General features: G+C 34.3%; 5 protein-coding genes across 8 annotated transcripts; 1 reads left to right on the top strand and 4 right to left on the bottom strand.

Annotated features, from left to right (window-relative positions):
* The first annotated feature begins 3,038 nt into the window (after positions 1 to 3,038).
* LOC107009144 (snakin-2) lies at positions 3,039 to 4,198 on the top strand. Its single transcript, XM_015208423.2, has 3 exons — positions 3,039 to 3,299; positions 3,513 to 3,558; positions 3,763 to 4,198. Exons 1-3 carry the CDS (start codon positions 3,213 to 3,215, stop codon positions 3,942 to 3,944), a joined length of 315 nt encoding a protein of 104 aa, XP_015063909.1. The 5' UTR covers positions 3,039 to 3,212; the 3' UTR covers positions 3,945 to 4,198.
* Positions 4,199 to 4,417: 219 nt separating this feature from the next.
* LOC107012786 (type III polyketide synthase B) lies at positions 4,418 to 7,034 on the bottom strand. The gene is made up of 3 exons (XM_015212714.2): positions 6,487 to 7,034; positions 5,388 to 5,979; positions 4,418 to 4,979 (listed from the first exon to the last, which is right to left on the bottom strand). The coding sequence occupies exons 1-3, from the start codon at positions 6,662 to 6,664 to the stop codon at positions 4,598 to 4,600; spliced, it is 1,152 nt and encodes a 383-aa protein (XP_015068200.1). The 5' UTR covers positions 6,665 to 7,034; the 3' UTR covers positions 4,418 to 4,597.
* Positions 7,035 to 7,342: 308 nt separating this feature from the next.
* LOC107008065 (5'-methylthioadenosine/S-adenosylhomocysteine nucleosidase 2) lies at positions 7,343 to 14,723 on the bottom strand. 2 transcript variants are annotated; one of them, XM_015206968.2, is made up of 8 exons: positions 14,539 to 14,722; positions 14,375 to 14,438; positions 13,200 to 13,291; positions 10,201 to 10,307; positions 9,887 to 9,961; positions 9,390 to 9,464; positions 8,416 to 8,508; positions 7,343 to 7,894 (listed from the first exon to the last, which is right to left on the bottom strand). In XM_015206968.2, exons 1-8 carry the CDS (start codon positions 14,642 to 14,644, stop codon positions 7,697 to 7,699), a joined length of 810 nt encoding a protein of 269 aa, XP_015062454.1. In that variant the 5' UTR covers positions 14,645 to 14,722; the 3' UTR covers positions 7,343 to 7,696. The 2 variants fall into 2 exon arrangements, with proteins under 2 accessions (XP_015062454.1, XP_027775509.1); XM_027919708.1 differs by having other exon boundaries at positions 7,357 to 7,894; positions 13,257 to 13,291; positions 14,539 to 14,723.
* Positions 14,724 to 15,314: 591 nt separating this feature from the next.
* Positions 15,315 to 18,444, bottom strand: LOC107026464 (COBRA-like protein 1). Of its 2 annotated transcripts, XM_027919690.1 has the most exons (6): positions 17,627 to 18,444; positions 17,443 to 17,522; positions 16,741 to 17,194; positions 16,461 to 16,620; positions 16,106 to 16,353; positions 15,315 to 16,015 (listed from the first exon to the last, which is right to left on the bottom strand). In XM_027919690.1, exons 1-6 carry the CDS (start codon positions 17,697 to 17,699, stop codon positions 15,714 to 15,716), a joined length of 1,317 nt encoding a protein of 438 aa, XP_027775491.1. In that variant the 5' UTR covers positions 17,700 to 18,444; the 3' UTR covers positions 15,315 to 15,713. The 2 variants fall into 2 exon arrangements, with proteins under 2 accessions (XP_027775491.1, XP_027775490.1); XM_027919689.1 differs by having other exon boundaries at positions 16,741 to 17,202; positions 17,443 to 18,444.
* A 139-nt stretch (positions 18,445 to 18,583) lies between these two features.
* Positions 18,584 to 21,695, bottom strand: LOC107008568. 2 transcript variants are annotated; one of them, XM_015207661.2, is made up of 5 exons: positions 21,269 to 21,695; positions 19,919 to 20,215; positions 19,439 to 19,657; positions 19,129 to 19,257; positions 18,584 to 18,964 (listed from the first exon to the last, which is right to left on the bottom strand). In XM_015207661.2, exons 1-5 carry the CDS (start codon positions 21,518 to 21,520, stop codon positions 18,746 to 18,748), a joined length of 1,116 nt encoding a protein of 371 aa, XP_015063147.1. In that variant the 5' UTR covers positions 21,521 to 21,695; the 3' UTR covers positions 18,584 to 18,745. The 2 variants fall into 2 exon arrangements, with proteins under 2 accessions (XP_015063147.1, XP_015063148.1); XM_015207662.2 differs by lacking the exon at positions 21,269 to 21,695 and adding an exon at positions 20,328 to 20,498.
* Positions 21,696 to 22,294: the final 599 nt, after the last annotated feature.

The following is a 22,294-nucleotide window of genomic DNA, read 5'->3' as shown; positions in this document are numbered from 1 at the left end:
GATTTTTTGTTATTAGTGCGTCCAGAAGTTTCAAATTAAAATGGAATATAAAATATTTGTACAGAAAGGAAAAGGAGAGCTCCAGAATACAAACAGCTGTAATGCACACAAGATGCTAGCTGTTGGCTTAACTCATTCACAGTAATCACATTACACCACAAAAAAAAGGAAGTAGCATTCATTATTCTTGTTCTTATGCTACAAATATAGTACTCTAATAAAGTATATATCATTTATATACTACATATTATTATTAGTATTAATACGAAAACAATTACTTAAACGTTAATGTTTTGATTATTTTATCTGATTGAAATATTTGTATAATTTCTTAATGAAAATAATTGTTTGTACTTTTTTTGTATAAAAATATTTCTACATACTTAACTGATACTCCCTCTGTTCTTATTTAGTTGTTCATTTTAGAAGTAACATACATGTCAAAGGCACCAATTATAATCATAGGTTAGTTACAGTTTTATCCTTAACTTAAAAGATGATGTAACTCCCCAAGTATAATAAATATATTTTGTGGTTCCAAAAAGCATGCATTACAACTTAGTATAACTAGAAACTTTCTAGAATTAAATAAGGATATATTAGAAAAAAAGTTATTATCCTTTTTAGATTTATTAAAATAAACAAGTAAATAGAGACAGATATAAATAGAAATATGAACAAGTAACTAGAAACCGAAGGAGTATTATGATATGATTAAAATGTTTACTTATTTATCTTGTCACTCGTTCAAGTATTGAATCTATTTAATATGATAATGATATATGTATATTTTTTGAATAACAAAATATTTAATACAATCGCACTAGTAAAATTTGAATTGGATAAAATTAAAGTTCAAATTTTTTAATATCGTACCATGGTTGTTGAATGCTGTTTGCTTTTGACTTGAAAAATCATGATCTTATCTTTTTTTCTCATATGCAACTTTGCAAGTTTTTGTGATGGCACAATTCCCAAAAATCCTAAAAATTGTCACATATACACATTAATGCCTTTTAACTTGATAAACTTCAACTACTGGTCCATACGCGTTTTCTTATAAAAATGGAACTCTTTTGTGGTCATATTATAGCTTTATTAGCTGTGTGCTAAAGATTAAGATAGATACCCTTTTTTTTTCGTAGTATAAATAGTGGAGTCAGTTAAGATATAAATTAAATTATATATTTTTTTAAAAAGTAAATACACAAAATAGTCAACGAGATTCAATGCATAATATACTAGTAATATTTTATTGTTTTTAACTTATTCATACTGGATAATTTCTGATTCAGAAGTATTAATTGACTCCTCGTGAAGATATTGATTGGGATTTATTGTTTATTTTTTTAAAAAAAATTGCGCACTGTACCTTAACTTATATTGGAACTGATTTGTGAATTTTGAATCATAAATTTTACATATTGTGGTTTAAAAATGAAGTTTAAAGCTTGAAGAGTCCTATCGATTAAAGATGATTAGGACAAAAGATAATGTGCATGATTCGTCAAAAATCCTTTAATTTTAAAAAATTGTGTCGATCATGCATGTATATCACCTAAACTTATTTGTATATCTAACAAATTTTAGAAGTGAAATATATTTAATGAATCAAATAGCACATTAAACTATAACTATTGAAATAGAAAAACTTTAGTTAAAAGAGATTGATTTTCTTTTTAAAGTTGGATGTTTTTGAAATTTTCTCAAGTTTAAATAGTATCTAGGTTGGTATAAAGTCAAATAATTTTATTTTTTTTGGATACGTATTTATGTGTTATATTATATTGTCTCACAAGTTATTTCTAGTATTTTTTAAAAAGGTATGCTTCAGTGGAAAATTCAATTTCCAAGCATAAAAAATCTTGGAAAAATCAACATTTATGAAAGGTAAATCATGAAATCAAATGGGGTCGAGTAAGAAATGAGCTTCTTATTATCTTTAACTTCAGAAATTTCTGAAAGAGTGTCCAATAATAGCAACTTGTTATGTTAAGAGTGTTCAATAATAGCAACTTGTTATGTTAAAGAGTGTCCAAAATATGTTATTTAATCATTTCGTATGTCATTTTACTTGTATATATGCTAATTTTTTTCCAACGAAGAGTGTCATCAAGTTGTATCAAGGGAGAACATTATTTATCACAAAGTTGTATTTTTTATCTCGATTTATGTGATTCAAAAGTTTTTTCTTGTGTGTTAGAGTATTATAATTTATAATATTTTGTAAAATAATTTTTAAATATATAAATTTTATTTCTAAAATAATCCTATTCAAATCCATGATTAAACAAAATTTAATAATCTGGCTCTTAAAATTTTAAATAATATTAGGTAAATTGACAGAGAGAGGGAGAGTAATTAAGACGAAAAAGAGTGTTTTTAAAGAGATATACATGAATGGGTACTTGAATTATTTGTTAGATAGAATCTTAAGCTCTCTTTTGGCCAAGGATAATATAATTAGGAACCAACTTGTTTTAATTAATGTAGCTTTGTAGACTTTGTGTTAGCTATGTACACCTACCACAGCACTTATATACACTTTGAAAAATGTACTAATCATTCCAGACTCTATGATTAAGCTGTTAGATATTTTATTACTTAATTAAATTCCTTTTCTCTATTTAATAGTATACTGTTAAGATTAAATCCACACACACTTAATAAATGAAGAATACAAGAACTTTCGAGAGAGATGAAAGATCTAGAGAGAAACCAATAGTTCGTGGTAACACTTCGCGAATAAACTTCCACGGCGGTAAGATATATATATTAATAATTCAGAGTATGAACAGTTACGGAGAATAAATAGAGAATAAACAGTACAATCTAAAATTTAAACCGCGTGAACATAAATATATATCAGTATATCAAATATTAATCAGGCTCCACAACCTAACATATACCGCATTAACCTACTACAGTATAATTAAGCATCACGTACGAAAAAAAATCGCATGCATGAAACCTACTTGTATAGTTGTACATATATATATATATATATATTCTTTTTTCTTTTATAAAATAAATATTCTTTTTGCTATGTGTGTTTTTCTATTCTATTTGTCTTCATATACATGATTCTATACACTACCACTATTTCCCCCCCCCTATAAATACCCCATTTACTAATCAATTTTCACAAGTCACACCAAAAGATTGAAGCTTATCATTTTGGAGAAAAAATTTCAAAAATATTTCAAATTCCGATGGCCATTTCTAAAGCTCTCTTTGCTTCATTACTTCTCTCCTTGCTCCTTCTCGAGCAAGTCCATTCTATTCAGACTGATCAAGTGGTGAGTTATTTTATTTATTCCTTAGCTTACATAAAAATTCTATTTATCCTACGTATATTTTTTCGATTCTAATTCATCATAAATTTATGTTTCAACGTTTTTTACTGCATGAAAAAAAATTAGTCGACTACCTAAGTATATATAAAAATTTAATCATATTCCTTAATTTCAAGATTATTTTATTCACTGGTGATATATGTTTGACTTTTGCAGAGCAGCAATGCTATTTCTGAAGCCGCTAATTCCTACAAGAAAATTGGTATGTTCTAAATTCTTATTACTCTCCTGTTAGACGCCATACAACATTTTGTCACCTTTTTCAATTATAAATATTTATTCCCCTATGTCATGTATCAATTATAAATAACACACTTCTTATATATTAAACCTCGAACATCCTTAAGCGGAATTCGACATATATAACTAATTATTAATTTCTCATGTATACGTTGTTTACGTACAGACTGTGGGGGAGCTTGTGCAGCAAGGTGCCGATTATCATCAAGGCCAAGATTGTGTCATAGGGCATGTGGAACTTGTTGTGCTAGATGCAACTGTGTTCCTCCTGGTACTTCTGGCAACACTGAGACTTGCCCTTGCTATGCCAGTTTGACTACTCATGGCAACAAACGTAAATGCCCTTGATTTTCTTCTAAAAGATCGTATATCGTGTGATTACCATGAATATGTTATTATTGTAGTGTATTATTTTGTCATATATTGTGTCAATAATCAAAATATCTTTAGCGTGTAATTTATTTTTTTGGGTTGTCTTTGTAATTTTGAGGAAAATTTTATTTGTGTGTTGATTAATACATTTGGTGTAATATTTATTCTGGTTTGCATTGTATTGTATAATAAGATGAGGAATAAATGAAGTTTGAGTATATTATTTTATATATGTTTTGTTCTTGGATGTTAAGTTTTATAGTACGGAATTAAATAAAGATTATTTGTCTTATTCGCAGCTCATTTTTCATACTATTGCATTGCTTCTAATATACTTCTAGACACGAATGGTTTAAAAGAACTTTTATAACATCATGTTACCTGTGGTATTGAATACATCAGTAAATGAAAAATAAAACGTTATAAAACAAATTGAATCAGAAGGAATATTAATTAAATATTCGATAAAATAATTTAATTTAGATTATTATGACAAACTTCATTGCTCTTAATTAAATATGTTATAAAGTAGACAACAAAAAAAAAGGTTCAACTTGCATCGAGTACTCTTTTAAAATATTCAAATGATGAGACTCTTTTTCGTTTATTTTATCGAAAAATTGCACGATTCAAATAGTGAGATTCTTTGTAAGAATACCCTCAAAGGTAATCCCAGGGCCAAATGCGAGAATCAATCCCCAATCAGTGATGTCTTTTTTCTCCTCCAACATGTATTCCAGCACATACACAATTGTATTGCTACTTGCATTACCATAATCTGCCAAAGCTCTTCTACTAGCACTCAATTTATCAGGAGACAAATCTAGCTTTTTCTCTAGCCTGTTTAAAATAGCAGGACCACCTGGATGAACTGCCCAAAACAATTTGTTGTATTCTCTATCTTTGATTCCAGACATATTTATTAACTTGTCACAGAAATCCTCAATATTATCTTCAATTATCTGAGGTAGTTCCCTTTCTAGCTTGAAGCTAATTCCCTCTTCAGTAAGCCTGCAAATTTAGAGGTGGCTAAATCAATCTATTAAAGTAATTTGTCCAAGTTTAAACATGTTTGACTTATAAGGCTTGAAAAATTCTCCTCCCTATAAGCTAGCTAGTTTTTGGGGCCGTAAGTTAGGCCTGAGACCTAATTTAACATATTTATCAGAGCTGAGCTCGTCTCACCCGATATTAGATCCCCAAAATCAAAATTGTCCACGCACTAGATGCTGAGCACTGGGCGTGAGGTGGGGTGTTAATGAATGACAAAAATCTCACATTAGTGGTTAATGAGATGGGTGTAAGGCTTGAGCAATCCTCCTCTCTATGAGTTAACTTTTGGGATATGAGTTAAGCCTAAGACTTAATTTAACAGATTATAACATTGGTTTCTCAGAAGTAAAAATATACTCGCTATACCTGCCATCAATGATCTTTTCTGTATCAGGCAAGAAATGCTGAATAGCAGTATGCAATTCAAAAAGAGGTCTTTCGATATCTCGAATCGGGTTAGACCCAATTATCATAGCTCCAGCACCATCACCAAAAAGAGCTACACCAACTAAATCATATGGCCTATCAACACTAGGTGGTTTGAACCCAATTATAGTAGTCTCAGAAGTAGCTAACAAGACTCTGCTTCCTGGATTATTCTCAGCAATGTCCTTAGCAACACGAAGGCCCGCGACACCACCAGAACAACCAGCAAAATACAGCATAACACGTTTAGTTTCCGGGTTTAAACCAAGTCCTTTGGCTAAGTAAAGATCTCCTCCTGGTAATCTAGCTTCACTTGAAGAAACATAGACTACATGTGTAATGTCTGAAATTGGCCTTCCCCATTTCTTAATACAAGATTGTGAGGCTTCAATTGCCATTTCTGTAACTGCTGCATTGCATATGTCTAATCTTTGTTTTACTGTTGGAAGCCCTTCAACTGCTAGTTCAGGATATTTCTTTAGGATCTCCTCTGACATTACCACGTACCGCGTTTTCACTGTAGTCGTCTTGCCTGCAAAGTTAAAGGAAACGAAGAACAAGATAATTAAATTCGCTCAAGAGGCAAATTCAGGATCCAAAATGAGTTTGTGCAAAAAAATATTGCACTAACTAGTTCATCGTTTCAACTTGCAACAAAATTCATGAACATAAAGTATCTATAAAATATGTTTAGGCAGGTAGCGGGAAGACGCAAAAAATGGGCATTAGACTTGTAACTTAATATCAAAAGTTTAATCATGAGATAAAAATGTTTGATACGAGACATCAACACATTCTCTCAATCAATGCGCATTGGACTTGTAACTTAATCTCAACAAGAAGCATGAATTACTCATGAGTCTGACTCTTGATGTCATTGTTAAGAAAATGAACATTGTACCTACCTAACCTCAAAAGCTAGCTCACGAGAAGAGGATTACCCAAGATAATATAACGAGAAAACAATCATGCTATCAGCACCTTACAGCTGCTAAATAGATGTTTACGGTTAAAAGAGTGAAAGAAAGGAAAAGATTACAGAGTCGAGTGAGCCTCTGCTTGAGTTCTGGATCATCACAGTTGGTGTTTTTGAAATAGCCATCAACCAAAAACTCTTGCATAACAAGCTGATGAGGGAAAGCTTTGCCCAGAGCAAGAATGGTGGCGTTTCCAAAATTGATTTCATTCCTTCCTTCCATTTTCTCTAATATCCCCATTTACTCACTACTTGATCCTTTGAAGGTGGATATAACTTTGTGTTTACAACACGTACTAAATAGTTTTATGTTACTCAATACTTGCCACTTTGAAGTTGCACAACTTTCTATTTATAACAGGTATTGAATAGTTTATTTTAGATAATTAAACCGGTTTTAGATGTATCATCAAACTGTAGAGGGGCTCAAATATTGTTGACTATTGAGTTTTTGGGGATTAGTTGAGGAACAAGATGTTCATGATTTTGACAAGTCCAAAAGTTCTATCTCAATTTAGTAATGTTAAATCTTGATATGTGGTTGGTGGCATTCTGGTTAGAAGAAGTTCAAGATACAACCTTGAGCAGAATGAATCTGTTACTGCAAGAACAAATAGACATAAATAATTCCCTTACGTAATGTGCAGTCTAGGCTCTTTTATGAGTTGGAACTTTTGCCCTACTCATAGCTCACCCGCTCTTGAAACAATTACTTAGTCACTAATAATGATACAACATCATTAATTGTGATACTAAAGTCGAGAATCAAAATCAATGTATTTAACTAGAAAAATTAAACAATCTCATGATCAATAGGAAAGAGCAAATGGAGGTTTCCAACTTTGAACCTCAGGAGCTTAAACGTTGTTCAAGTGCTTTGCAGATAATTTCCCAACTAGTATATAAGAACACCACTTTCTTCCCTGACTAATATTTCCATAAATCTTATAACTCATTCATTGGTTTTACAACGGTTACAGAATATCAGCTATGTTTAGAGAAACTAGCTGGAACAATGTGGGCCGATGAATTGTACACCTGGACGAAAGCTGAAGGCGAGTCTAGTAGGTGGACATATCGAACCAAAATTAAATTTCAGATTGACATCTTGATACACTAATTTACCATAATAATAAAAATAAGAGTCACTGGTGACTTAGTATGCAGTTTGAAGGAAGTAACATTCTCACTGCCCAGAAGTCTAATAATTGCCTAGACACAAATGTCATATGTTCTTTCCACTGAAGCATGCACGAGATGAAATAAGATTAGATCACAGCTCCACTAAGCACTTCCCACTGATGTAATCAACAACTTGGGTGGCAGTTTGATCAAGTGCAGCGGTTACTGCCACCAGATTTTCCAAAAATTCTTCCGGTGTTGGTTTATCACCATCCACAACGTCTGTCACAGCTTTCAGAAAAATGGCAGGAACTTTCAACAGATCTGCCACATAAGCTACGGCTGCTCCCTAAAACTCAAAAAACAAATTGGACCAGAAAAAGGAGTGAAAATGCATATCCTAACAAGTAAGAGCAAGGCTAAATGAGCACAGTGATTAGGAAACAAAACGGAAGTACATTGAACACTTGACACAATTCCAGTCTTGAATTAGAGGGGAAAAACAGAAGCTACATTGAACACTTGGCACAATTTCAGTCTTGAATTAGGTTTCCAAATATCATGCCTAGCACTACCATCAATTATGCCTGGGAGGGAACAATTTATTTTTTATTATTGAAAAGGCGAACTTTGAGATATTAAATATCTTAGACGACAATCTTTTTTAAAAAAAAAAATATATCTTAGACGACAAGAGTTTATCTAATCGACGAAGTATGTGGAGCTTAAGGACAACCTGGAAAAACATGTTGATGGCCAGAATAACACTATTTGACCAAGCTCTACAGGGGACTACGGAATGAGCAGGGAACTAATTTCTCCAAGTCTTCACAAAAGCAATCATACTAAACTTAGACATTTAGATGTTACCTCCATGTCTTTGATTGTTGCGTCATTTGCAATGATAGATGCTTCATCCATTGGAGACATATCTAGAGAGTCACCAGTAGACAGCTTGCCAACCTGTAATGAGGAGAGAAATTACATGACAAATTAATTCAATGTCTTTTTTAATCAGGAAAAGCTTTTTGCTATTAAATATACCTAATGACTTTCCAAGTACATGGGCACTATAAGCTAGGCAGGAAACAATCAGATGTTATTGTGGAAGAAAGTATACACATGAACATTAACAAGTTTGACAAAAAAGGCATGTAAGTCTTACATGGTTCTCAAGCACATAAGGTAACATCTAGATCATTACTACACTCTTTCGAGAGAATCCCATTTTCACATGCCAACTCATGAGCATCCAAGATCACCTAATTACAGATATTGCTAAATATATCCTTTAGGTACATGTTAAACTGGTAGACATCACTATGTTAAAAGTTACCACGTCTATGTTACTTCTCATTCTCAAAAAGACCACATCTTAAGTTGGTAGGACCTATTAAGATTGTCTATACTCGAGTATCATTTTTCAGAAAGAAAATAGCAGATAGTGTACAGGTACTGGCACAAAGTGGACTATAGAAACACGTACTGATATAGTCGAAGACCGTATCTGATATAACATCAGCACCATTATTCACATTAAGATAATCACTCACCAATCCGAGAAAAGAAGATTTCATATAAATCAAATTGGAGAGGAATGGATGTTAGGATTTCATATAACCAACCAAAATTAGTTTGGAAAATGACACAGATGCCCAAATCCAACTTGACAAAATGATAATGAAAGGACAATCTGAACACACAAAATGACAATGACGAAGAAGCTAAAACCACAATCTAGAGAAGTACATTCAGCAGCCATAGACAAGAATAGATATCAAAGCAGGTGAGCCATGAGCTAATTAAATTTGGTTCTTTTATATGCACAGGTGAACAATATTTACCTTCAAGTTAAGCTCCTTCAGAAGATTGGGTGTAGCAAAAGCCTTCCGCGAACCAACTCCATATATATCAAATACCTACACATATATGAGTGCACCCAAAGACCTTCAGCTTAGCTGCCCATAAAATTAGCAAAAAACTATCCAAATCATAAAGTAGGTGAATCAAAAAAATTGAGGTTTGCAGTAAATAACCAGGGACTTCTTTCCTTTTTTTTGAGAATGATAACTTTATAACCAGGGACTTCTTTCACTAGATTATTGATCACAATGTCCTTAAAATAGTTGAAGCACCAAGTCCAGTAAATAAACTGGAAATGATGTAAACTATAGAAGTTTAGTCACAACAATAATAGGAATTGTGATCTCTGGTTAGAGGTATAGAAGCAAATGGTTTGTCAACCTAGTGTCAGCTTTGATCCAGTTTCCCACATTCAATGTGGTACTTAACAACAATAGAATTCAAAAGACATGATGCGTGGATGGAAAATGAATATTACCGGGATTGGTATTCTTCTGTCATGGAAAGCAACTTCTGATGAAATAAAAACATCTCCTATTGAAGCACCTTTGGCCTGAAATAAGTTAACGTGTCAAAAATAACATAACCAAAGAAAAATTTATGTTTGCTCAACATGGAGGAATACAGGAACAAAAATTTCAATTAATCTGTCCCAAAATCTTCCTGTTCCAACAAGGTTGTCCCTTTTCCTCTAACAATTTATCTTACTGGCGCTCAATAAGAGAGATGAGAGAAATAAAAGGGAAAGAGGAAAAGGAAGATTATATCAGAATCTAAAAACACAAATCATACCCCAAATCCACCTGCTGTGCCAGCATTTATGATGAGGTCTGGCTTTAATGCTTGGACAGAAGCATATGTCACAAGAGATGCAGAAACCGTGCCCACACCATCAACCCCTGTGTTAGACCATTCATAAGTTAGTTTGACAAACTTTAGACCACTAGATTTGATGCATATAAGATATTTGAGATATACGAGGACACACACTGCAAGAGAAAACATCAAACTATTTAGAGCATCAGATACTTTAGTGCTTTGGCAAAGTTATTTTCCTTCAAGCAAGAGGAAGGTTTCAAGAGTAGATGACCATGCTCTAAGACTTTTTTTTTGAGAAAGGTAACATTTACTTCTATACATTCACAGGTATACTACATCAAAGTGTAGTTCCCCACCAAAAATTTATACTTACATCAGCCCTAATATCTTCTAGTTATAGCCAGTCAATAACATTAAAAACATCTTCAGAATTTTCTATTACTACTTGCTTACACCAAAAATAATAAAGACCTAGGCAGTTTATCTTTATCTTCTGAATATTGTTGTTCTTTCCTTCAAAACATCTTTGATTCCTTTCATTCCAAATTGTCCACCAGATGCATGCTGGGACAATCCTCCATCTCTCCTCCTCTTTTCCTGCATTTCCATCACTATTCCAGCATTTTAGGACTTGTGTGATTCTCCCCGGTTTTGTCCACTTGATCTTCCTTTTGTGAATGAACATCTGCCATAATTGATCTGTCCATTTGCAGTGTAAAAAGAGATGGTTGATTGTCTCCACCTGTTCTTAGCATAAATAACATCTAGAGCAAAGGTTAGGTTTCCTCTTGTTCAAGTTTTCATGTGTCAAGACGTCCTCCTTTGCCAAAAGCCATGTGAAATAATTCACCTTGTATGGGATTTTTGTTCTCCAGATCATCCTCCAAGGCCATCCTGCTTGTTGCTCTTCAATGGGTCTCAATTCTCGATCTGCAGATTTTACAGTGAACACTCCCTTCCTCTCTCCTTCCCATATCAGTCTATCTTGCTCTTCTGTTAGATTAGTAGCTCTATCCATTGTGTCATGAAATCTTGCTATGGATGTTATTTCCCAGTCATTTAAGTTTCTTCTCAGATGTAAATTCCACCCTTGTCCAGTCCATAAGTCTGCCACTGATGCTTCCTGTGCTTGACTTAGACTATGTAGCTCAGGGAATGCTTGTTTGAGTGTCTCCTGTCCACACCAGATGTCATTCCAGAATGCCACTTTTTCTCCATTACCAACCTTACATTTTGTTCTATCTTTGACCAGTAGCCATAAGTTCCTGATTGATCTCCACACACTAAAATCATAAGGCCTGGTCACCCTTCTGTCATCCACTTGTCCTCCATGCCATATTTTGCTGTTATTACTTCCTTCCATAGAGATGCTTCTGGTGAGGCAAATTTCCACAACCATTTCATCATCAAGCTCTTATTCTGCGTACTCAGATCTCTGATGTTGAGTCCACACCAGGCTCTAAGACTACTAGCTACGTCCCTCTGCAAATGGGCACACCCATAATATGTACTCATTAACTCTAAATTACAGCCTTGATCTTGGAAATGCAATCTCATCCTTTGACCCAGGATAACTAGCTAAGCCACATGCCTCTCAAGGATGAATTTCCAGATCTTCACCGCACATGTAGAAGCCACCATAACCCAACGAAGGCAATGGAATTCGAATATCACCTTTAGAGAAATTGTTAGAAGTTTAAAAGACAGATTTCATTACTGAAAACACTGGAGGAAGGGTGCTGTGAAGCAGGTTGGGTAAAAAAGGTATTTTACAGTTACAGCATGTACCAAATATGATCCCCTCTAGCAGAGCTGATAAGGTATGACCGTGGAAGAATTTTGGAAGAATAGGGCCCTTACAAAAGTAACCTGTTTTGGATGGATTACTATGCATGAATCATGTCTTTTTTTCATAACTGCGGTGTTTGGATAGTGAAGAAGCTAAGTTGCTAACCACACCTTTCTGGGGCTTCATCAGTGTAGATACCATTCAAGTCTGATGGATAGTGAAGATTTTTAACAAATCAATTTTTGCATCATGGAATAGCAAGGAAGATAATTAATGATTTTGGATACTTTTGAGTTGTGGCATCATCCAAGGTGTGGCCTAGCAGTCAGTGAAGCGGACAAAGATAATGGAAAACTAGGGCTCAAATCCCACTTGAGATCAAAAATATGTTTGTGTAATTTTTTCCAATGGCAGAGTGATCTAGTCCATGTGCTTGTGAGAGCTACCAGGTCCTCAGTTGAATTGGTATGGGCACAAACCGTAAGCTAGCTCAGACACCAACCCGTGTATGATAGGCCTACTAAGTGATGCAGGAAAAAAAGGTCTACAGGTTCAGTATCACTGTTTACTGTTTGGACTATTTGAAGGAGAGAATAACTAGTTTCATTGAAGCAAAATATAATCCTCTTCATAGATTGAGGGCTTTTTATAATTTGCTTAAATGCTGAGGGTATATTTTCAGTTTGTGAAGTTATGTGAGTTTTTGGATTTCATAGGCACCCTACATTAGTACCAGCCTAACAGGGAATAGGGATAACCTAGCCTGTTCTGTAGTTCACAACAATCCCACAGTGCTGAGTTTGTGAATAATACAACTTTCCTTACATCAACCCCCCCATTTTTTTATAGAAAAAATATGTATCTATAGAGATGGACATTTTCTATATACTTCATGTACTTAATGATTGAACTAATTAAAGACATCCCCATGAAGAAAATGAGAGGGTCCCCATAAAACTTCCCATTTGAAGAACTGGTTGGTGAAACTTTATCCTACCACTAAATGAGGCAATACACAATCTGCTAATAGCCTAATACCTCGAAGGAAAAGAAGGATTGTTACTATAATATAATTTTCTATCTCAAATATGTAAACAATATGCTCGTGCATTGGTTATATAAGCAGCCACGTTCATAAGATGTAATCAGCAAAATAAAAATTGTCACGATCAAAATACCCTACCCAATGATGGGTCTTTCCCAGGACAAACAATATTAACGGTGAGACCCTTGTATTTACCGTAGAACCGCACCCAAGGGACTCCCTTTGGAAACCTGCATTGGGTACATCATCAGAAATTAGATCCAAGAAGAGATAACAGAACAAATCACCAAGCATCATAAAAATCTACTGCATAAATAATTACAAACTATATTGAGCATGTGGAAAATTTAGAGGTTCCTGGTCATCATTATAATGAAATTCCCAGGTCTTTTGAAAGAATCCAACAGGCAACAACTCTTACACAATTCATTTTCGAATAGGATATCATTTTTTTTCCTAAATCATGTGAATCATCCTCAAAATATTTTCAGTTTGAATAAGTATTACCCCCTCCATCCCATTTTATGGTGCCGTTTGACTAGACACGGTGTTTAAGAAGAAAAGGAAGACTTTTGAAACTTGTAATCTCAAACAATCCTTAGATATTTGTGTGTGTGTAAATCATTTCATTAGTGTTATAAGGGGAATTCAAAAGTTACATTGTTTATAAGTATAATAAGGTGACATTCTTTTTTGAACGGACTAAAAAGGAAAGGGTGTCTCATAAAATAGGCCGGGGGAAGCAATACATATGCAACACATCATAACTTGCTAGTTTGTTTAACAAGCAACCTCATACCACATCCATATGATTCAACAGGTAAACACTGCAACATTTGTTGTCATCAATAATATACATAGAGCTCTAGCATCTAAAATATTTACCGCCTCAAAACTTGTCTAATAAGTATTCTTTCATTTCTTCTACCACTAGTTTCTGGTTATCTTCACATGTCTATTTTGGTCATCTCGAAGACACTAATCACTCTATTTCGAAAGAAAAAGTCAAATTCTTTTTACCTTGGCTTACATATTTCAACATTTTTAATGAATATTTTAGCTATGAAATTGTGATTTACTTATATATGTAGCTTATATTTCAAAAATGAAAAAGATATTTCCAGACTCACGACTAAACTTAGATGTATTTAGCCTCTAATTCTTGATCTTTTGGTACAAGAGAACTAATTTCCGAAAAGTAAACGGGAAAGCAAAAAAGGAGAGAAGTTACAACTTTTTCAGTTGTGATTTTGTACATAATCTCTTCAATTCTGAGTAGTAAAAGCCTCAAAATAAGAACAGATGGAGCTTACACGGAATTGAGGTCCTCGGTAAGCTGGAACTTCTTAACAAGAGGTAACGCCTCTGTTTGCATAGCTGAAGATTCACAGATAAAAAATTTTTTTACCGTCAACACGATTTCATAATAAACGGAGCAATCACAAGTAAAAATCAAACAAACAGAAAAAAGAAGTACCAACGATGAAGAGGATGGTGGAAATAGGGCGGTTATCGACTGAGGAAACGGCGGCGGCGGCCTCCTCCTTGACTTCTGCTGACTTATCGCCGTGAGGAGGAGCCATTTTTACAGGTAATTCCTTTGAAAACTTTTTTCGATTGAGAAATTGAGAATCGAAGTGGTAACTTGTACGGTCTATTATTGGAGAGCTCTTGATTGATAATGTTGTTCAACCGGCCCATATGTCGCACCGACCCGACCCGACCCAAAATCCAATAAATTAGGCAATTGACTATTCCCAATATACCCCCAACTTTGTGGCTCACACAGTACACATGCGGTAGTAACTTTTAAAAGTTGGCGTATGAATTACTTTTATAACAAAGGGTATGTTAGACTTCTCTTCAATACTTATTTATAACCTTCGATAAATGTGAAAGAATCTTTTGAAAGAAATGAAAATAATTAAAAGGTTTATTACTTATAATCTAAGGAAAATATACAAGTATATATCTTAACTAATCTAAGGTCTTATTATCCCAAACTTATTCTTTTTTTGTGCACTTTTTTTATTTTCGTGGCATCCAAATATCTCTCACATGCCTCAATTGCGTGGAGTCAGTAATGTGCCACGTAAGACAAAAAGTTTATAAAATTATTAAAAAAAACAAGTTCAGGTGGTAATAGGACCTTAGTTTAGTTAAAGTGTGTTTCTGAAATTTTGATAATAATTTAAAGGTACTTGTACATTTTTCCAATAATTAATATTATATATATAAAAATTTCAGATAAAATAAGAATAATACATCATTTGTCTTGATTCATGCAACATTTTTGTTTAACTCTTGAATATTATAAAATGCTTGAAATCACTCTACCTTATACTATATTTTTCACAACTTGCGAAAGTTAATAATTACAAAGTAATGTTATTCTCATTTGTATGCTTGCATGCAATTGTGAGAAAGCATGTACAAGTTAATCATATGCCAAAGGACTCAAACCAATAACGTTACCATGGTCCATATTTTTGGAATGTACTCATCGCCAAAAAATGAAATGACTCTTCACTAGAGTTTCGTCTTTTAAGCCCAGGAAGCTGCATTATTGATGATTTCTCACCTTCAGCATATCGAATAGGATCAATAAAGTTGATTCTCATGAGGTGGAAGATGAATAATCTTGATTTAGGATCAGAAATTAAGTGTCTTGTAAGTCAAATATATCGACAGTAGTAGCATAGAAAGATAGCTATTACAAGGTTTTTCCCTTGAGCAACCATTTGGAAGCATAGGGAAACTCTGTGGAAGAGGCATTCTGCAGTTCTCACCATTGAAATATATTCTCCTTGGAAATGCCCATCCATTTCTAAGTGTAAATGAGTTCATGTCCTTGAGTAAAAGTATTTCTGTAGTCACAGATCCCACTTGCTTCTCTTCAGCTTGCAACAAAGCATCGTTGTAGAAGTCTAGACCCCAAAACAGTGCAACTTCATCTGCATCAACATCGATAATTATTTTTTATTATACTATCATACTTGGTAAAGTACTATTACTGTAGCGCGACTTTAATGTAGAGCAAATACCTGGGACACCAACGGTAGAGAGCATTGTACTGTTGAAGCTGAAGACAGTTGTCTGCTGGCTAAAACCAGGATGTTGGACTACCAAATTCCAATTGGAATAGTTTTTGCCTAAGTTGTAATTGGAAACAGTGAGTTTCACTCTCCAATAATTCATGTAGTTCTTCTTAATATGCCAGTGAACCCGAAGGGGACACATATGATCAGTACACTGAATTAGCTCGCGAACATACGGTCCTGATGATCTTTGCCTGTTCCACACATATATATAAACCACAACAAAATCAGCGTTCCTTGCAAAATGGGCAAAATTGAAGTATTTCATCCTATTAAAAGGCTGTTTTGCTTAGTTACCAACCCAATGCATAATTTTGCCTCATTGTCAGCTAATTTACATCCACAGCTACACAAATTGCATGGTGTCACCTCAGGATTGTAAAATGTTGAAAGAGAAATACAACAGGTTGGCAAGTTGTTGGCCAAGAAAGTTGAGTAGGTGCATGTTGATTTCCATGTCCCTGAAGAAAAGGGATTTAATGTCCAATCTAATGTTTTACAGTGAACACTTAAAAAATGAGGCAGAACACATAAGGATATCAACTCAAATTAGTAGTACAAGTTCAAAACAGAATACTTACTGATTACTTGCTCGTGTCTTTGTCCTTCTATAACCAAAGATGTTGTTGGATCTGTGTCCATAAATTCATCACAAGTATAACCAGGTCCTGGAGTCATTAGAGTAAGATTTAGAGGCTTGTGAACTGTAAAATTTCCCCTTAAGTTTCCAACTTTCATCTCAAAGGACGCAAAAGAACTGGAAGGATTGATAGCTGAGGCAGCAAGCAGTCCACCATGACAGCAACCATCTAATTTGTTCTCTGGTGGAGCTTCTGGCGCAAAGTCGACTATAATAGGACTTCTCTTGCAACAATGTGGAATTTCAGATCTGAAGGCTGAACAATTCCCTTGTTGAGTGGCGAAAGCACCAGACATTGACCAAATAACCTCATTAGCTGCCCATGTCCACCCTAGTTGCCAGCCCGGTTTCTCGATGTGTCTATACTTGTAGTAGTTTTGAATGGTTATCCTTGCCTGAAGCACTGTATTCAAGTTAGAGAGCAAAGAACTACTAATATTAAACTGATGGATATATATAAACTTTTGGCCGCAATGAAACTACTAAAACAATGAACTTCAGACTTAACCTCAAAAACTTCACCCTCCCCTCCCAAATGCACGACCAGGCCTGGTAACTGGAGCGTGGGTAATGACTCTGATATCGTGTTAAGAGAATAGATGTTGGGTCCTACTCAATATGGAAGTAATTCGTTTTTCCTTACCTGGTAACCAGCTTCTGTCCATCTAACAATGTCATACGTAACCGATATATTTCCAGTAGGATCCAGAGGATCATAGCAATCTGAAATTAAAAGCACCCAACATAACAGAAGAACAAGTGGCTAAGGTATTTACTATTTCCAAAACAGAAGCAAAAAAAGATGAAAATAGGAAAAGGGTGTTTGCCTGAAAGATTGAACATAGTAATTATCAATACCAACATCAACGGAAAACACGCTGGTCCACTGATCAAGTCCATGATCCTTTCTGAAAGTACAATTTGGAACAGAGATATAGTTCTTCAGAAGTAGAATGAGATAAACTTTTATTCATTCCATCTTGGAACAAAATCCACAATGTTTGGTTGTAACAAAGCAAAAGACCATTGGAAATATCAACACAGAATCAAATAGGGACAAAAAGAACTTTTTCTCAGATACTCAACTAACTGCTAAGTCATGTTTTTTGTATATTTAACCAATAAAAAGAAATCTTCAGTAGGAATTTTTGTCCTTTCCAACATCCTTTAGTTATGGAGGCAAACATGCAATATGCAAGAAAGGTAAATAAAGCATGAGTAATCATTCCAGAAGTTCCAATATTATCTACTTTCTGTTAGGGAAAATTAATAAACTAAACTTTTCTTAGTTGAGATTTTGAGGAAAACAAGTTTTTTATGACTAAACATGAAAAGCTTACATCTTTGATGGATTGAAAAATTCAAAGTTCATTACTTATCCTCCAAATGTCAACTCTAATCACATAGTTGACTTACAAAGATTTTTATCATTCATGTATGAGTCACAGAATGACCTCACACTTGCAGACAAAACTAGAATCTTGATCTTGGAACCTAAAATACTTATGATCATGATTTTCAAAATTCCACGTTCTTATTTTTGTCTTTATACATTCGGTATCGGAAACCCCTCGTTGACTCGTCTGAATTCACACCACATAAATCCTCTGACTAAAGGTGGAGGATGCAAACCATCCTGTCAAAATCAAAAGTGCAACATCACACAACATTCTGAACAGTCACAGATTAGCTGAGTATTTAAATCTTCACCATCTCATGAGATGATGATAGTCTATGCTCATGATTTTATTTCTAAATTGCACTTGCCGTAGTTGATCATTAAGTTATTTAAACAGGCACTGATTTAATTCATGTAATATGACACTACTAATTGCTGAAATGGATGCTGTATTAGTAAGGCAGTATCTCTCAGCCTTTAAATTTTAACAGAAATTTACATCACACATCCCCTGTTATTCTTTTTTTGTCTAATTTAATAAGATCAGTTACATCTCAGAAATAGATGGAGGCTGCAAGAGCATAGAGGAAGAAGCAAGAGGCTCGTGCACAACAGAGTTTGTGGACACCGAAACTGGCTTCCCTTCTAATTGCAGCATCATGCTGCCCAGTATTTCAGTCAACAACTTCTTGAACTCTTCCTCTTTAACCATCTTCCCATCATTGGCATCCAACATCTTACAGACTTCTTGTATGACCTTATCCATCTGCAAACACGGGATACAACTATATCATACGCAAGTTGACAAGTATAGCTTCTACACACTGATAAGATTAGTAATTTGAAAATTAAGGTAGATTACTGGCTACAATATGTTTAAGACACTGATATTGTTAGTGCATATAAGTTCAATCCTTAGTTGACAAATACCTGATCAACAGCACCAATGGGAGGTAAACCAGCTGATGGTGCAAGAACATCAAGTGCAACTCGTAGGTATTCCTTTGAAATTTTCCCATTGCGATCTCTGGGTATAGTCTTTAAGGCAGAATCCAGCGTCTGCACCATAGATAAACAACTAAATAAAAAGACCCTCAGGCCACAAGGAAAAGTCTCTTGTCGCGACTTTTCCACTTCTTGTATGACATTAGTCCCTAAAAAAGTTTCATTCCTTGTAGCATGATATTTTACTATATATTATTAGGTCCTGAAGACAACACCATGGGTGATGTGTACATACCTTATCCAATTCAAACTTGTTAGACAATAGTCTTTTAATTCCACTTCCATCAAATGTATTCTCGCTGTGAGCAACAATGACTGGCTGCTCCTTGAGACGTTGAGCAGCACTCTCTGCAACTTTCTTAAATTCAGCCAAAAATGTTTCTTGTGTAACAGGTTGCTCGTTAGTTGCTCCAATGCAGGATTCAACTACTGGCTCCACAACATTACTCATTACCTACAGATCAAGATAATAACAAAGTAATATGCTCTACTAATTAGAAAAGAACTCATCATAAAAATAAATGTGTAACAAAGAAGTTACACAGGATAGTAAGCAACAAAATTTACGAATCAGTGAGCAATCACATTTTAAAAGACTATACTTGTAACCGTTAATTTGTCATGTCTTGCAAGTAACCAAATTTATGTAATCTGCAAGTGTAAAATTTCTAGCTAGACATGAATGTTAAGACATCAAAGAGAATAAATGAACTACCCATGAGTCTGATGCAGGAGGCATCCCTTGATCAACCGTGAGCTTCTCAAAAGCCTTGATGATGTAATCTTTGAGGGATCCATCAGGCAATTCTAACTCAGAGTACAGGGAAAGCATCTCTGGTTCGAATGCAGGACTTTTAACGAACTCAAGAAGATCTTCACCATCCATACGAAGGAGTACAATAGGATCTCGCTTTAGACCAGCAGCCATGCCTAGTAAAATATCTGAAAGAACTTCTTTAAACTCAGTCTTGCTTACTTTCTCTTGCTTTCCATGTGTGAATTCTTGAAGAACCTAAGTCGCAACAAGTTCACTAATTAAAAGGGTTGACAAAATATTTCTTGATATAGAGAAGAATTTAACTTCTAAACACTGACAATGTAAAGAACTTTTCAGGTAACCGTACATAAAAAGTATGAATGCTGCCTCAGAGATCAATCTTTAAAAATTAGATTCAACCAAATTTTTTCTGTCCATATCATCATTGTCGGCAGATTCAAAAATTTAAAGTTAAAAAAAAGAACATTTTTAGGCAATCTTCATCACTTCTTCAATAGTGATTCCAAATGGATAAGGAAAAAGGAGGGGGACAAAAAACAAAAAAAAAGTACAGACAGAACAACTTAAATGCCAAGACCTCCAAAAGTTCATCAAAAGACATACATAATTTTTGAAGAAATAATATTTTCAACTAGGATTTTAAGCTATCTATATATGGTGTAATTTTTTTCCTGAACACCTTTTTAACTTTGTTTATACACATCTAGACACCTTCAACGGGCTGCATTCTCAAAGTTGTGTGGTATTTATAGGCCAACTTAAAAGTTAAAGTGCCTAGATACACATTTTCAAAAGTTAAAGTGTTTATTTGGGAGTTTTGGCGATATTAAAATATCTATCTTTGGAGTATCCCTTAAAAATACTTGAGTGCGTGCAAATGGAACCGCATCCATATCATGACTTTGAAACTTGATAACTTGAACCCTTGAATTAAAAAAATGAAGAAAATAAATAAATAGTCCAAACACAAGAGTCCAGTTGAGTTGCTGTCTCATCTCAAGCACTCTGTAATCATTAAACATCTGGCTTCTTACGGCCCCATACCAGTACCATTTGCGATATGCATTTACTATATTCAACCCATAATTAACCAAAATACATGTGTAGATTTATTTGTTTAAGAATATGTAACAACATCAATAAAGTGGGTGAAAATTACGAGAGATTATGGTTCAAAATTCAACAGAAACAAAAAAAAATGTTACTCCTAATTAAGTTATGAATTTATTTAATACTAACAAACATGACAAGTTTTTATGGTATTTTTGAAGTGAGAAATGGAAGTACCTCAGAGTAGATATGATCAGATTCAGGGGAAGAACCTTGAGGAGGTAAACCAAGGGCAACACCAATATCAGCAACAGCAGGTTGTAACTCCTTCACTGAAAGTTTACCGTCTTTGTCTATGTCAAGTTGTTGAAACTTATGATCTACAAAGTTACTAAACACAGCCTCATTTCCAACTAACTTCATTATATCTGAACCGTCCATCACCTGACTCTCACTACTTTTCAACTTCATCGCTTCATTTTTCTCCATTTTTAATTTAATTCCTTGTCAACACAACTCACTTTCTCCTCGTGACCAACTTTCTTTTCTCTTCTCTTCTAAAAAAAAGAAAAGGTGCGTCTCAAATCAATGTATATTAGTATGACTTATGTGTACTACTTCTTTTGAGAGAGAGTTCTAGAGAAAACGATGTGACAATAAGGACATCTTATGTTCACTGTTGGTTTAAATAAGCACTTTTAGGAGAGTTTGAGATAGGTTGTGTATTTAAGCAGAGTCAATCAAAAAGTATTTTAAGCCTGATAATTGTTTGGGATGAAATTAATACTTTCACCGTTTTAAAAAAAATGATTTAGTTTGAACTAATATAAAATTTAAAAAATTAAAATTATATTAAATATATAAAATTATCTTTTATCTTGTGTTCTTAAGTACGAAAGTTTGTTACTAAAAAAAAATATGAATAAGTAATACAGAGCAATTTCAAATATATATATTTTGTGTGGTTGGGACAGATGGGGCGGTTAGGGTGGGCAATTGTACGAAGTCTTTGTGACCTCATGGAATTTGAAACTTTTTTTTCTTGCTTACTGTGGGTTGTCAATGGTTGGGCCCTTTAATATGTGACGCGTGTCCGCTTTTTATGGGGCACGTATACCCTGGTATACACGTAATTTGGTTCTCATGGGCCAGAGCTTAGAATTTAGTGGGCCGGATGTGGATTCCATGGGCTTTGTTTTTGTGGCTTTCAACGCGTTCGAGTTGGATACTTGGACTGGCCAAGAATAATGGATCGATGCTTCG

This window comes from Solanum pennellii, chromosome 1 (assembly GCF_001406875.1).
Source record: "Solanum pennellii chromosome 1, SPENNV200".
NCBI lineage: Eukaryota > Viridiplantae > Streptophyta > Magnoliopsida > Solanales > Solanaceae > Solanum > Solanum pennellii.
Note: the sequence above shows the minus strand (reverse complement) of the source record. Positions and strands in the feature narration are given on the sequence as shown.